Source organism: Strongylocentrotus purpuratus, unplaced genomic scaffold (genome assembly GCF_000002235.5).
Source record: "Strongylocentrotus purpuratus isolate Spur 01 unplaced genomic scaffold, Spur_5.0 spur5_scaffold_21, whole genome shotgun sequence".
Classification (NCBI taxonomy): domain Eukaryota; kingdom Metazoa; phylum Echinodermata; class Echinoidea; order Camarodonta; family Strongylocentrotidae; genus Strongylocentrotus; species Strongylocentrotus purpuratus.
Window position 1 is genome coordinate 12331720 of NW_022145607.1, and position 16953 is coordinate 12348672.

General features: G+C 35.8%; 1 protein-coding gene across 1 annotated transcript in view; it reads right to left on the reverse strand.

Annotated features, from left to right (window-relative positions):
- LOC588763 (proto-oncogene tyrosine-protein kinase ROS) overlaps nt 1-16953 on the reverse strand; it is a 30714-nt gene that overhangs the window by 7200 nt on the left and 6561 nt on the right. Inside the window, exons 2-11 of the mRNA XM_030994150.1 lie at nt 8705-8758; nt 7886-7945; nt 7258-7287; nt 6207-6267; nt 5325-5485; nt 4154-4292; nt 3083-3382; nt 1782-1949; nt 1123-1316; nt 337-431 (exon numbers count right to left, since the gene is read on the reverse strand). Of these exons, the coding sequence (XP_030850010.1) occupies nt 337-431; nt 1123-1316; nt 1782-1949; nt 3083-3382; nt 4154-4292; nt 5325-5485; nt 6207-6267; nt 7258-7287; nt 7886-7945; nt 8705-8758 (1262 nt within the window). The remainder of the gene's footprint in view (nt 1-336; nt 432-1122; nt 1317-1781; nt 1950-3082; nt 3383-4153; nt 4293-5324; nt 5486-6206; nt 6268-7257; nt 7288-7885; nt 7946-8704; nt 8759-16953) is intronic.

Genomic DNA, 16953 nt, shown 5'->3' on the forward strand with positions numbered 1-16953 from the left:
TAATTATCAGGACTCCATACTTAATTTTTTTTCATTGTTGGTGTGGACTGCAATTCTTAGGGTCTGCATGCATGATGCTTATATCAACAATTTGAAATTTGAGGGGTCCAGTCTGAAGATTTTTTGGCACCCACGTGTCCAGGATGCCTGCTTGTGTCGACTCCTAAGATATTCTTTATCATAGATATACACATGCAGCCTGTCGATCAATCTTTTCAAGAATACACATAGTTTGTAACTATTTGCCAAATTCTTCCTCAGATTTACATTTTTGAAAAGGAGAGCCAACACATGTTGCCAGGAACAGTTAAAGAAAATCAGGAATTTTAGTCTTACCCACTAAACGGATCAACCTTCATTTCCACAGGCACCGACCCTAGGTTAGCCACAGCAACAGAACAACCAGAGACATTCAGATCACAGCGTAAAATCTATGAAGAGAAAAGCATGAAATTAAGATTTATCCCATCACTCCTATTAATGTTGCAAATCAAATTAGATATCACCTAGTACATATTTGTCATTGTGGCGTTGAGGACAATGAGCTTTCAACAGATATAACATCATGTAGGAGAACCATGGTATAGTGGTTCATTTACTTGACTCTCAATTGAGAAGTTGAAGATTCTAATCTTCTACCAATGTATCCTTAGATCAGGCATTAAATCCACAATTCTTTCTCCTACTAAACCGAGATGTGCGTTTGTGTGTGTAATCTGGGTTTTTATAGACGTGTATCAATCAGATATGATTATTTTACGTCTGGTAACCGACATTTAACGTCACTATCTGAAAGACGTGACTCGGCCTAAAACCGGCTTCGGTTTGTAGGCAAGGACAGAGAGTTGACCGTACCACGGGCATTACTGCCGGATCAATTCACTTCTCACCTCTCCCGAGTAATGGATACTTTCCTCATTCTTCATTGAAAATGTGCCACAAACTGCAGCTAGAGCCAACTGGGGTGATAATTTCTGAAAGCACAGTGAGACGTTGCTTCAAAGTGTGGTATGAACTATACAAACACAAATTATTATGATCACTACATGGATTTAAGTGCATAATTTCTTTTAAAATCGCACTAAAATATGAATATTCTTGAACATGATAAACATTGTCAACCTCTGTCCCTTGAACAAAGTACAGCTGCTCGTTCAGCCAATCAACATCAAGCTTTGTAGGAGCTGTGCTCTGATCGGTGTAAAGGACTTCCGAAGGTGCAAGGGTCAAGTTTGCAGGGTCAATGGTACGGCGATGGATGCGTCCGTCAGAATCACTAATGAAAATGAAGTTCTCCCAGTAGTCCACAGCAACATCTATTCAAATCATCAACAAATTAAAGTTGAATATGGGAATATACATACATTTAAAATATATTTGAATATCTACCCTATTCTAATAGATTAAATTGATAAGTATTCCTTCATTAAATGGTGTATAAAAGGTTGTATATATGGCAAAGGTTAGGGCAAGTCAAACCCATTCTTTTCTGCAACGTTTCCGACCAATTCTAGAATTTTAGTAAACTATATGTATGATGACTATGTCATACCGACAGCCCTACTAGATCTAGAGCTAAATCAGAGAAAACATCGTAAAACATCAATTTATATTAACAATTTCATCTATTTCGAAATATATCTTTAATATATGGTTCTTGAGTTAATAAGTAGTCATAGGGGGAAAAAGTGTTTCACTTCTGCAATGCCTTCTATTTGTGCATTACCCTTTTCATTTTGAAAATCATTATACATGTGGCATAAAAAAACATTGATACTCACCAGATATTGTGGAGTTTTCGTTATCCACGGTGTGTATGTCATTCAGTAAAGGGTCAGAATCTATAATTCGCTTCCCATACTCAACCAATGATACCGAAGACATTTCTGACAAATTGGTAAAGCTCAAACTAGTGACACCAATGACAAGGTATGGGACCACACCAAGATCTGCACATGAAGAAATGAAACAATGTGTGTCAAATTTTGTGTATTAAAACATTTTGTGGAAAATGCTTTTTTCCTATGCTATTTTGAAAGAAATGTGATGCTGTCTTTGACCTTTCAATTCAATTCAATTCAATTTATTTGACCAAAAACACCAACAAAAATCAAATTGGGGTATACTGAAGAATGGCTAATAGTTGGAAGAGGGCCATGATGTTGAATAAAAAGAACTTTGTAAATCACATACATGGTGGTCTGTAAATACATTTTTATATCTATATTAGCTTTTTAAATCAGCAGTTGATGGAATAAGGTTTAACAGATGTAGTTTATATATACTGAAAACGATTATTAATATTTAATCAATTTATTCTATCAACGATTAATATCGTGACCAATGATTTATATACAATTTTTTAATTTACTACTTCACTCGTGAAGAAAATGATGTAGCAGCTTTAAAGCCCCACTGCAATACATATAACTACTTGCGCCCCCTATATAGCAAACAATGCTGTATCGGTGCATGTTGATCCCCCATGATCCCCTTTTTCTCATGTTAATTGAGAGCTGATATGATGAGATAACCACCTGTCAGTGATCTTGCAGGGAGGTTTAATCCCCTGGCCAAACTGGTGCAGACAGGCTTTAAATCAGCAGTTGGTGGAATAAGGTTAACAGAGGCAGTTTATTTGTACCAAAAAACGAATATTAATATTTAACCAATTTATTCTATCAACAATTAATATCGCGACCAATGATTTATAAACAATTTTTTTATTTATTACTTCACTTGAGAAGAAAATGATGTAACAGCTTTAAAGCCCCACTGCACTACTTATAGCTACTTGTGCCCTCTATATAGCAAATAATGCCGTATCGGTGCCTGTTGATCCCCAAAGATCCCTTTTCTTTAAATGTTAACTGAGAGCTGATTTGATGAGATAACCACCTGTCAGTGACCTTGCAGGGAGGTCTAATTCCCCCTGGCCAAACTAGTGCAGAAGGGCTTTAATAAATCTGTATCTACATGAAGCTATTCATCAACTGATTTGTAAAGGTTCTTAAGATTTGTCCAATGCTGTTAACATGTATCAAAACATTGCACAGACTTCAATAAATGATTTTCAGTTTACTTTGGGGCTCAGCTCCTGTGGTGATGTTGACCGTATCGCTTATTCCCTCGCCTTCCATGTTCCGCGCTCTCACGGACACCGCATACAGAGTCGACGCCCTCAATGAAGAGTCTACTACGGTGGCCTCCGTCGTCGACCCGCCTACGCCCAGCACGATCCTAGCCTCGTTGAAGAAGTTCTGGACGGCGATGGTGTAGCCTATGATTGGTCCGTTGGGGAAAGGGGGCGGATCCCAGGTAAGGGAGATGGTCGTAGGGCTGGAGCTCACGATGCTTGTGATGGTGGGTGCGGTAGAAGGGACTATGGGTAGAAAATAAAAGTAGGCAAAATGTACAATCATGGGTGTCAATATTTTCCCACTTTTACTTTGAGGGATAATATTGATGGACAGGAAATACATGTGCATGTAAGCTCATTACTTTTGCCATGTGTTATATGAGCGCAAGCAAACAGTTTCATTTGACTCCCAATCCAAGGGTTGAGGGTTCAAATCCCAGCCCGGGCACACACGTCTTTTGGCAAGACATCAATTCATATTTGCCATTCTCAACCCACGTGTCAAATGGGTACCTGGCAGGATTAGTTCCTTGAAATGCACTGTGCACTGATTACAGCCGCCGGAGCTAAAGCTAGAGTAATAATATCCAAAACTTCTTTGGAAGTGCTAAGGGATGTTATATCATCATGTTATATGTGTTGTACGAGAACGGTTTAATATTATTATTATTTGAAATATCTGGAAATTCCTCAAGTTCAGCCACTTACCCAAGTGAAATTATTTTGACACATTGTGAGAAATTAATACCTACATGTGCACCATTCATTTGTTCAAAACAAATTATGATATTCTCAGGCTTTTATCAGCGAGATGTCTCAAACACCGCTTGCAACACCTGGGGATGTTTCACAAAACTTGTCATCAGTGACAAATGACAGTTTTTGTTATAAGCTACTGAAATCCTTGCTTCTGATTGGTTATCAGCAGATTTGTCACTGATTTTTGTAATTTGTCACTGAAAAAAGGCTTTGTGAAATGGGCCCCAGTATTCCATTTCGTAATTCATTTCTTACCTCCAAAGGGCAGTGTCTGCACACTACTGGTTGCCTGTGACGTGAGGGTGTGTCTGGGGGTGATTACCCAGACGACTCGGAACTGATAGAGAGTGTAAGGAATCAGATCAGTTATGTCCAGAGTGGTTTCTGATATCGGCTGCAGATGTTGGAAGAGAGATTATAAACAAAAATGGGTAACAAAAAAGGAATAGAGCACAAACTTCTTGTCCAAAACATCTAAAAAATTACAGGTGAAAATATACTGATCAAAGTCATATGTTTCATACCAATTTGTTCTTACAGCATACTTGTGCTTTTTCACTAAAATAACATTTTATTGACTTATTATTGACTGCAGAACAATAATCTATTTGTTAAGAATTAAAATAGAGTTAACAAAAACTACTTAAGAATTTTAATAGACCAGCTGAACAAATTAGTATAATCTTATTTTAATTGACATGTACAATATCCCATGGATACTTCTATCTCTACCTCTTATAATTCTCACACTATATATATTTTGTTCCTTATGATCAACTCTACCTCTAATATGCAAGGAGTCTGTAGCTAACGAGGTCTGAAAAGATGGATCACATTGTCCATATGGAGCTACATGATTAATGCATATACTTAAGCACAGAGATAACACCATTGTGGCTTCAAACAGATGACATCACATATATGTATTTATGATCAACAAAATAAACACAACGAAAGATGTACAGTCAAACCTGCTTTAGTGACCACCTGTCTACAAAGACCACATTTTCTGTTTCCCTTGAAAATGGTTTCTCATTGAAAAATGAACTAAAGGAAACCTGTCTACAAAGACCAACTGTCTACAAAGACTACATTTTTTATTTCCCTTGAAAATGGTTTTTCTCATTGAAAAATGAACTAAAGGAACCTGTCTATAAAGACCACCTGTCTACAAATACCACATTTTTGTTTCCCATGAAAATGGTTTCTTATTGAAACATGAACTAAAGGAACCTGTCTATAAAGACCACCTGTCTACAAAGACCACATTTTTTGTTTCCCTTGAAAATGGTTTCTTATTGAAACATGAACTAAAGGAACCTGTCTCCAAAGACCACCTGTCTCCAAAACCAATTTTGTGTTTCCCTTGTGCAGTCGCTATCGACAGGTTTGACTGTATCTCTAAAATTGAATAATGTGAGCTCACCTCTCCTGACCCAAAGTAGTTCCATGCCTCGCCCCCTCCCTCCACGTATCTCCATTGCACCAGGTACCTCACATCCTGATGACTGGCTGCCGTCCAGGACAGGGTCAGGGATGTTGTTCCTATGTTGCTCGGCTGAGGGGATGATGGCTGCCCTATTTCATCTAGGAAAACAAAATATATATGAAAAAGGAACAATTGTTATTATTTACATGAAGTCAGGGCCCTGTCGCACAAAACTTACCATTGATGGTATTTTGCCATCAATGGTAACTACCCTGGAAACCTTGATTTTTGATTGGCTGTTGAGCCCTGTTACCATGGAAGTTACCACTGATGGCAAAGTTACCATCAATGGTAAGTTTTATGCAACGGGCCCAGATCTAAAGAGTACAGACATGTAAATATCAATAACATAAAAAATATGGATGATGAATAAAATGTGATCTGTAAAAATTCTTCATAAAAAAAGAAGATCAACATTTCATCCCAAATGGGAAGGATTCCTTATACTAATCTGTATTCCCTCCCCCCCCCCTTCAGACAACAAAATAAGAATGACAGATACATAGTGGAGTGTGATAGTATGAAGCTGCATTATGCAGTGTTTTTGAGGAAATATTATTTGTAGTGTACACAGCGTTATGTGTTTTTATGCTCAATATACAAAACAAACAATGCACACAAAAAAGAAGGTGAACATATGAAATTTGGGGAAAATACTTTCATGAAAATGTCATACACTGTGGTATATATTCGAGTTTAAATGCTTCATCAAAATACATTCTAGGACAATAAATAATGCATAATTCATTAACATCTGGTATGTAAACTGAAACTACTTTCATGCATGTACACAAACGGTTCATCGTCATGGAAACTTACCGATCACTGCTTTTGCGTATTCATTTTCTGCAAACAGGCAACCCGACTGGCAATATTGCACCTGTTGAAGATGATTGATAGAGGGGAGATTAGACGCAAGATTTATCTATGTCACAAGGTCATTGGTTCACTTCAGGAACAACACAAGAGGTTTGAATTTCAAAGTTTGATGCCACTAGACCCTTCTACGGTGTATACTGTGGGTCTGTGGGTGTGGGAGTAGTACTGCAAGATACCGCATATCCTGGGCCTTTCATTTTATAGCTCTATATATCCCAGGTTCAGTGGTTCACTTTAAGACCAAAAAGTTTGCCTTTTCAAAGTTGATAATAATCTACCGGTAGAACCATCCACAATGTACAATTTAGCAGAAGTGTAGTATTGGAAAAAGTAACATTAAAATTGTAAAGCTCTACATGTACGTGTATGTATATCTCAAGGTCAGTGGTTCACTTCAGAAACAACAAATACAGGTTTGAATTTCAAAGTCAACACCCCTAGATTCATCCACAACATGCAGTGTGGGTGTAGTGGGTCTGTGGTGCATTTCAGAAAGAAAAACAAGTTTGAATTTCAAAGACAATAATAGACATAAAACTATCCATTATGTGCAATGTGGATACCGGTATGTACAATACTGCATTCATATTTCATGCCATGTCGCAGTGCTGCAATGTAAAATGGTCTTGCTGTGCAAATAAAGTAAATATAAATTTTTGAAGTAATTTAAAGTAGTGGAATTCCTGCTTCAAGACAAAGACTTTTCAAGCAGGATATTTTTTATCAGCATGCAGACATTTCCATCCAATCACCTTTATGAACTTGAAAACAGCTAGAAGTTCTTTCCTTTCCATCTACCTGATTCCATAGTGCTGCTAACATACATTCATAACTTCAAAATTGTTTTCTAGTACAAATAAAGCAACTCTTTTCTTTGAAAGTAATCTTGCTGGAGTGAGAAGGGTATAGGTACGAGAAAAGCATTGGCGCCAAAACATGATTTAGGTTTCCAATCATTCAAACTTACAAAAAGCATGAAAACTACACTTACCCTGAATGGTTCTGATGTGTATGTCTCATTCTGCAACAGAAAACAAAAAATAATATCATACATTCAGAAGATGAAGGTGATCGTCTGCAGATTACTGCAAAATATTCCACAGAAAAATACAGTTTACATTTTGGACCACTTGTGTATTAAGACATGGGGTGTTTCAAAAAGACTAAGATCATCTTAAGTTGGACTTAAACTATGGTAGGCGATTTATGCCCTCAAAAAGTCTTGAAATTTAGAAATGATGAATTTTAGATGTTTTTTCCTTCAATAATAAAGTATCCACAAATGTGAATTCTGTAGATTTGGCCTGCCATACTTCAAAAACAACTTGAGTCATCTTAGTCTATGTGAACCCATCGACTACTGAGTTATTTCATACCCATAGGCTTTTATACAGGAACCACCCAGTCCCAGTAGGCAGTGTGTTAATACTACTTCATAGAAAGCATGATTCTCTTAGAATGTCATTCTCTTGCCAGAATGAAAGATAATCTTTAGTCTAATCATTTACTTGACATCCAAAAAAAATTTCACTAAGAGCCAGAAGGGCACATCATCTTTGCATCTAGAGGTAGAGTTAATCATTCTCTATCTCTCATCAGAAAGTGAAGTATATACTTACACACACTGCATGGCACTGTGAAAGTGTGGAGTTGTCCCAGGATGAACATCCCGTTGAACACTGCAAAGGAAAGAAGAAAATGAGCAAATATATGCAATTCTTAAATCCAAGAATAGTAATAAAATTGTTATATTCACTTCTAACCTACATGTACTGTACATAATCAAACATAACACATGATTCCATTTTTAAATCATAGAATTTTCTTTTGAAACTGACGATGAAGTAGTTGTAGTTCGCTGATGTCTAACAGATGAGTTTTCATGAGTTTCTTCATGAATGAAAGATGAAGCCAGTTTCACATACTGTCAAGGTTTATGAAGCTCTTGATTCCTTCATGCAACCATGGTAACCTGTGTAGCCCCATCGGTTATATTTATATTCTAATACTTGAGTAATAGGTGTATATATTTTCAATATTCAGAACAGATCTAGAGCATTGCATTTCCTTTTTTTTATGGGGAGGGGGTAGAGTTAAAATACTACTCTTTGATTGTGATCATTCTTTACACCTGTAACATTTACTATAAAAATGGTTCGACAATATAAAAAAACATTGCATGAAAATGTATAAATATATCTAAGTCTACATCTCAATAAGTATATAATTCTGGCAACAGGAAGAAAAATTCAACAGTCACATTTTTTTAATGGAGAATAAAGGAATTTTGTGAGTCACAGACATTTCTGACTTTTAGACATAAAATGTCAATAACATAAGAAACCACATGTTTGCAATGTAAAGTGGTTTTCAATCGAAATGTCACTTAGGTCATATACATAAATCAATCAGTGACAGTGACAAGTACATTTACTCACTGAGCTATTTCTGCATGGTGCGTCACATTGGCCGGTGTCTGATATGATGCTTGCCTGTATTGGGATATATAACAAAAAATGAAAGGACAAACAGATTGATATGTATGTACATGTACCATGTTAACTTGGGAGTAATATTAAATCAAACATGAGAGAGGGGAAGACAGGGAATTAGATAGGAGGAGGTTCAGAGGAAGAGGGGTACATGTAGATCTGAGACAGAGAATGGGATAGAGTATAGGAAGGGAGGGGAGACAGTGGCAGACAGACAGACAGAGAGGGAGAGACTGAAATAGAGAGACTGAAAGAGAGAGACTGAAATAGAGAGACTGAAAGAGAGAGACTGAAATAGAAAGACTGAAAGAGAGAGACTGAAATAGAGAGACTGAAAGAGAGAGACTGAAATAGAAAGACTGAAAGAGAAAGACTGAAAGAGAGAGACTGAAAGAGAGAGACTGAAAGAGAGAGACTGAAAGAGAGAGACTGAAAGAGAGAGACTGAAATAGAAAGACTGAAAGAGAGAGACTGAAATAGAGAGACTGAAATAGAGAGACTGAAAGAGAGAGACTGAAAGAGAAAGACTGAAAGAGAGAGACTGAAAGAGAGAGACTGAAAGAGAGAGACTGAAAGAGAGAGACTGAAATAGAAAGACTGAAAGAGAGAGACTGAAATAGAGAGACTGAAAGAGAGAGACTGAAATAGAAAGACTGAAAGAGAAAGACTGAAAGAGAGAGACTGAAAGAGAGAGACTGAAAGAGAGAGACTGAAAGGGAGAGACTGAAAGAGAGAGACTGAAAGAGAGAGACTGAAATAGAAAGACTGAAAGAGAAAGACTGAAAGAGAAAGACTGAAAGAGAGAGACTGAAAGAGAGAGACTGAAATAGAAAGACTGAAAGAGAAAGACTGAAAGAGAGAGACTGAAAGAGAGAGACTGAAAGAGAGAGACTGAAAGAGAGAGACTAAAAGGGAGAGAGATAGAGAGACTTTCAAAAGGAGGAACAGAAGAATTAAAGACAGAGAAAGAGTGGAGCTAAATGTAGATGAAGGGAGATCTTAATTACTTAATAGGAATTACAATAAGAAAAGTAGAAACAGATATATATATTATTGAAGAAGGAGGTTTAACCACATGAAGAGAATAATGAAAACAGATAAATAACAACTGTTTTTTGTTATAACCGACAAGAATTAATAGAGGTAGAATTGGATCAAGAGAAGTAAACATCTTCAAAAAGAAAGAAGGTGACAAAAGATGTAAAGAAGATAACACATACATGTCAAGGAATCTTTTTTTTTAAATGAAGAGTAAAATGATAGTATTAAGTAAATTAGAAAGACAGAAACTACCATGCATAATATTCTTAATTTTAAAAAAGAGAAAGGGAAAGGGGAAAGTGGAGACAAAATAACAACACATAATTGTTAAAAGTGGAAATAATATGAAGAGTAGAAAGAGATGGCACTGAGTCAACACAGGAATGTTTTATCAACTTGAGTCACACATTTCAAAATATTTGTAGATGTTTCCAAAAACATCTTTAAAGTACTTTGACCTCAAGCACCAGTATCCAAGTGCTGCTACATTGTACATGTACATGTACTGTATATTATGATAGCCAATTCGAAAATAATAAAGACATCTCCATTGTTTAACAATCTTACCATTTTCTTTCTGTTTCTTTAATTGCTTTCTTTTTATCTAGCTATTTTCCTATGTTTGTTTTGGTGATGCTTAATACTGCTACTTTCTGTGAATCATCCTCTTTATGTGTCTCTTTTCTTCTTTTTCTTTGGCTTTCCTTCTTTTTATTTCTCTTTCTTTCTCTCTCTCTCTCTCTCTCTCTCTCTCTCTCTCTCTCTCTCTCTCTCTCTCTCTCTCTCTCTCTCTCCCCCCCCCCCTCTCTCTCTCTCTCTCTCTCTGCCTCTCCAACTCTTACCCTGTATACTGTCATGAATCTTAAAAGCAGACAAAATCTTTTACATATTGTTTTTCTATCTATATTCTATTTGGATATAAGAGCTTGTTTTTCTATTTTGAAATTATAGACCATTTCAGTATAAACCACAACGTTTGTATACCGTATATACCAAGGTATATATCATTACAGCCAAATGAGCTAATATAGGACAAAGCACTACCATTGAAAACTCTCTCCACTTAAAGTGACTGTGATAAACATTTACCGACATGTTTGCACACTCTACTCTACTGCTAGTAATGTTCTACTGAATGAGTACACATCTTTGCCCTCAGTCATCCAAGCTTTATTCTGTCAAAAACCTTGTGTGGGCTAACAGATCATTATTTCAAAAACTTTTTGGGTTTTACTATTATTCATCCAGAACCTTTCTCTGGCTTGATCAATTATATGCCATAGTGTTAAAATGGTTTCATATTAAATTAGAGGTCACATGGTCAGTAAGGAAGATTAATCACATTCTTTCATAAAGCCAAAGGGCATTGTTGGGTGTCCATGAAGGTAGACCCCGACACAGGAGCGAAAGCCAGATGAATGCAACTCAAAGAGGATGTCCTCAGAAAAGGAACAAAGGATTCCTGTGCTCACTGGACAGACACAATAGAGAACCTGAGTGACCTAATTCAACCAACTGACCACTGATATAAAGGTGTGTCCTCACCACTGACCAACACAATAGCTGGACAGTGTCCATTCATTCAGATTTATAGCTTCCTCCTTCACACATGTTTGTATACAGTCTATCTTTTCATCATGTACATGTAAAAACTTTTGTAAAAATATTGTACAATTCAGCTCCTGAGCTGCAATGCATATTTTTGAATGAATAAACCATAATGATTATTATCATTGTAATTTTTATCACTGCCAAATGCGGTTGCTATTAAAATTCAAATCCATTAAAATTGGTATTTGGGACAGGGGACTGACGTCACAATTCTTTTTCTGTCCAAGTGTGACGTTCTAACAATAATGGTTGTTATTGTCTGATTTTGAACAACTGTTTATCAATAATTTTAAAATGTACACAATATTCACTTCTGCAGCAATCACCAACAAGATAAGATATTGTCAACTGCAAAGTAAACAAAAATGTCTGGATGAAAATGCCTTTACATTGATGGTCCAAATATATACATGTACAGTATCTAGTGATTTGGTTTCTAAACTTTACATTGTTTCTGACCACTAATTATTCAGCAATAAAATGCATCAGAAACGTCAGCTAGTCACGACTATTTTGACATCATTCCTTTGTTTGGCAATGACAGCTAACCATTCCACATAATCTGTTGTTTACCATTCACAGAAATACACAGAAATATGATGACAGCATTGTTTACTAGCATTCATGCATTAAACCATACCCATCTGAACTGGTTTACATCCTAATTAGGAGATTCCCAGAACAAAGCATTTACGCGAGCGAAAAGTTCAATAACTTTTGATACGCAGAAATATGACGATATCATACGTACTGTAGTTGAAATATTATATATCCTAATAGTCATTTACAAACCCTAAGACCGAATGTATTTGGGGAATTCCAGATTGAGTAAACAGCATAATGGGAACAAAGTCTTCATGTTTACACACAAATCAGAATACAAACACATATACATGTATGTCCTGCTTTCATTTGTTTCAATTAACCCACTGTTTACTGAATTCTCTCATCCTAATAGGATTATTACAGGAACCATCCTGTTCCGGTAAGCTTTGGGTCTTTATTACAGTAAAGACTAGTAAAAATCAGGGAAATATATCTACCGTACGCACATGAATACGTCTGCCAGAATAAACTATCCCAATCTTACTTTAATTTTCATTACAAATTTGAGAATTTTAATAATTCTTCTCTCTAATGCCATCTGTGATTCCTGATATGGAGTAGAATCCAGTTGGCTGAAAAGTTTACACAACTTTAAATGAGGTAAATTTAAGTCAATCAACAACCAATTCTAAGATCAATTAACTTTCAAGTGGGTTACATAATATTGAGATCTATACTTTAGTTGATGCAAATACTATATTTTGACATTTTTGTCAACATACAATAATACATGAACATGATGTCAATATGTGCATGACATCAATTTTTTATGGCAATCTAAATAAGTCTCAAATGTCAAATTATGACATGCAAATTCATATTTTTTAAAACCTGAAACAATAAAACAAACTATGGTGCCATTATTGCTACAGCTGAATTTAAAAAATTACGTGAAAGTTCAACGAGTTCATAAAACTAATAACCAACCCAATTATTCTAAAGTATTTTTGATAAACAGCTTTGTCATCAAAACACCCACGGTACAATGCATGGATAGACTTGAATAACACAATACAAGTTACCCCAAAATTGAACTTGACTTGGTGTGTGGGTGAATTCATCGATTTGAGCAAACACACAAAAAATGTCCAGAGGCAAATTCATGTTTAAAATAGAAATATGATTTTCAATAGGAAAAAACATCATACATGTAAATATGATGTATCGTACAAAGAGTTAATTATTCCTGATGACAGAGCACAATAACTCCATAACATTTAGCACTTTTTCAAATGAATATTGTGTGAGTCAATAATAGTTTTGATCTCATTTTATATGATCGAAGAAAAATCTAACACTGTATGTACATGTAGTGCATTATAGGCCAACTTTATTACAGAGCAAATATTTACAAGAGGAGATAATTTATTGATGGAATTCCTATTTAAACAGTTACACACCCATGTGTTATTTGATACACTCCTTTGATAAACGCATTCGAAGGTTATCGTTTTACTCAGAAACAGTGCTACATGTACATGTACTTGTATCGTACATGTAAATAGGCTTAGTCAAAACAATTATCATACTGTAATTTGTACAAGAAATACATTTTTTTTTCTATCTTTAAATTCTCATTCCATAAATTGGTTTAACAGTGTATACAATGTATAATGTACACAAGGCCTACTGGTACATGTTTGTCGGATTTGTCCACAAATCACAATTAAAACAATTTCCCACTGGATTTGTAATACTGAAGAGGAATAGTATACAAGTAGGCCTACATGTATATATGCATGTCCAAAATACCACAAATATATTATTAATAATAATAATAATAATAGCTAGTTCTTATATAGCACTTTTCAGGACCGAAGGCCCTCTCAAAGCGCTTTACAGATATATATATATATTATTACCCCGGTCATAGGATTATTATACAACAGGCCTACCGGTATATATTTATGTACCGGTACTGTATATGTTCACCTGTAGAGTCTAGACTCTTATTGGTACAATGTGTCGTTGTGTACATGTATAGATAAGTAGTTTTTCTTGCTGTGTACATTATTACTGTCATTCCAAATCAAACCTGAAACTGTTATGTAATGGCATCTACAATGTATTCTACATGTATTTAAAGTCTTTTCACCAGTCGGTACTCGTCCCTAAATAAATAAAAGATAATCCAAGAGGCTTGAATGATCATGGAATGCTAGGTTGATCTATATATTGGTATCACTTGAAGGATAATAGTACGATATTAAACCTGTTAGATATTCACAGGATTCTAATACAACTTGTTTGATCTTTCAGTTTCAAGCTCTTTAAAAGTGTAAGGCTCTACTGATTGATTGGGTATTAATATAGGCAGCTTTTACAATTCTGTAGGCATGTATGATGTGGTGATTGATGTTTGTCCTGAGTGGATAAAAGGAAAAAGAAGAGCAACAAACAAACTAGACAAAAATGGTGTAATATTTAATAGGAAAGATATCTACTCCCAATACTTTTAAGAAAGCCCTGAAGACTTATCTTTTCTGGCAGTATAGTGTTTAATACCGGTAGTCTTTTATATGCTTGTGTTTTTAAAATAACCAATTCGTAATGTAAAGCGCAAAGAGAATTAACTAATATGTTACCAATATGATCATCTTTGACTTTATCACTATATCAGCAATTCCTAAATAAATTTCTATTTACAATATGGGCTCATATAGTTGTGATCTGTAGGTCCCAAAGACTCTGGGTTTGTTACTGTACATGTACAATGTACACACGTGACTGCAATAACTTGCTGTTGCTAATTTATAGAAAAATCTAATCAAATCAAATCACAATTATGTATGCATATGTACATGTACACACAATCATACACGTTTTACAGTGTACATGTACATGTAGGCCAACATGTATAGACCTACACCTGTACATGTATCAATAATTAATTATACCTTGTACATGTACTCGTTCATGTAGGTACATGTACATGTATATGTTTGTCTGTGAAATGAGTTGGTCCCGCCCTGACTACATGTACGGTACTTTTTTATATTTGCATCTTTTATAACTAGTGCATACAGTGTAGGCCTACATAAAATCATATAAACACCAAGCGAATCTACACCCTTTGACCTGCTTGTTTATTGGGTCACATTCCACTGAACCACTCAAGTAATTCAAGCAGAAAGGCTGTACAGGCTTCCAATTCATAAAGCACTTCAGTCTTCATGCCCTAGATTTTGTGTCCTACAGTGTAGCTGCTACATGTTCATGTACATGTAGGTGTATTGTGCAGATTTTAAAATACCTGTAAAAAGTACAAGCACAGGTTCATGTACAATTTGCTCCAGTACATCATTCACATTCATTCACATTATGTATGAATGATTTTATTGCAACTGCATATGAGCCCATTGCCTACAAGAACGTGATGGTTCCTACACTGTATATAACCCTATGAGAATGAGAGAATTTGGTAGACTAGCTAGTAGCTACAGTATATTGCATTATTAAAGCCTAAAGTATAATGGGGCAATTCCACGGTAACGGAAGGACACTCAGACAAGATTTTTTAACTTCAGGTTCATACTAAAAGAAATGTTTTATTAGTATGTATTAAACTATGGGGAACAAAATGTGTTTCAGTCAAGTGGAAAGCTTCATCAACTTCACAAAGTTTGGATAAACACTAATTAACTGGAAAAACCATGTCCATTTTTATGTCCTTCCGTTACCGAGATAATTAATATGCACATTCTTAAACTACTTAACTATAATGACAATTTTTTGGGGGAGAATTAAAGGCACTTATATAGGTATTATATCTGTACTGTTTCACATCTTATACTATTACTAATAAAACAGTTCTTTTAGTATGAACCTGAAGTTCAAAAATCTTGTCTGAGTGTCCTTCCGTTACCGTGGAATTGCCCAATGGCACATCTTTCCTATCTTAATTGATCATTTGGAAAAATCCTACCTGATGTACGTCAAGGACTACAATTTACAATACTGTCTGAATTGACAACTTTAAAAGGTATTGATCAATTAAACCAATGATGCCTGTAAATAAAAGCCCTGTCCAACACTAGAATAGTATGCCACTAATTATGGTTTTACACATTATTCACAACCATGTTGCCCTACTACACATATGTACATGCCTATCATCAGGTATCAACAGAGTGAACTGATTAAATAAATTTGTGAGCTCAACTTTCAACTGGTAAATGTCACTTTCTATGCAATCTACAGTGTAACTTGATCTGAATTACATGTAGCCCCTACATTTTAGCCATTTAGGCATACATGTACTGTATGTTCCTCCAATGGATCTGCAAACTAAAATGTATATAAGCCCTTTAAATAGTAGCCGGCTAGCCACATCGAGGAGCCAGATACATGTAACAGATTAACGACAGACTGAAGTACAACAAAATTCTTTTATCAAAAGAAAATTTGCTAATAACTATAGTGGCCCTGAAGGGACATCGCGAATAGACTAAATCGTGAAAAATATGCGATAAAATTCACGATATCGTCAATTTTATCGCATATTTTTCACGAAGAAATTCACGAAATTGACGATATCGTGAACTTTATCGTGAACTTTTCACGATGAAATTGACGATATCGTGAATTTTATCGTGTACTCTATCGTGTACTCTATCGTGTACTCTCCTGACGGGCGCTTCGTAAACAAAACCAGCCCTAGCTGGGGGAGACAGAGAGAAGGAAAAAAGGGAAAGGGAAAGAGAAGATAAAAGGAAAGAAAGAATAATAAGAAGAAAAGAGGGAAACGGGGGGGGGGGGGGGGGGCGAAGGGCTCTTGCCTCCTCCTCACTCCCCCCCCCCCCCCCCCGCCAAAAAATAAATAAGGAGAGAGAGAGAAGGGAAAGGGAAAGGGAAAGAAAATATAAAAGGAAAGAAAGAAGAGGAAGAAGGAAAGAGGGAAACGGGGGAAGGGCGAAAGGCTCTTACCTCCCCCCCCC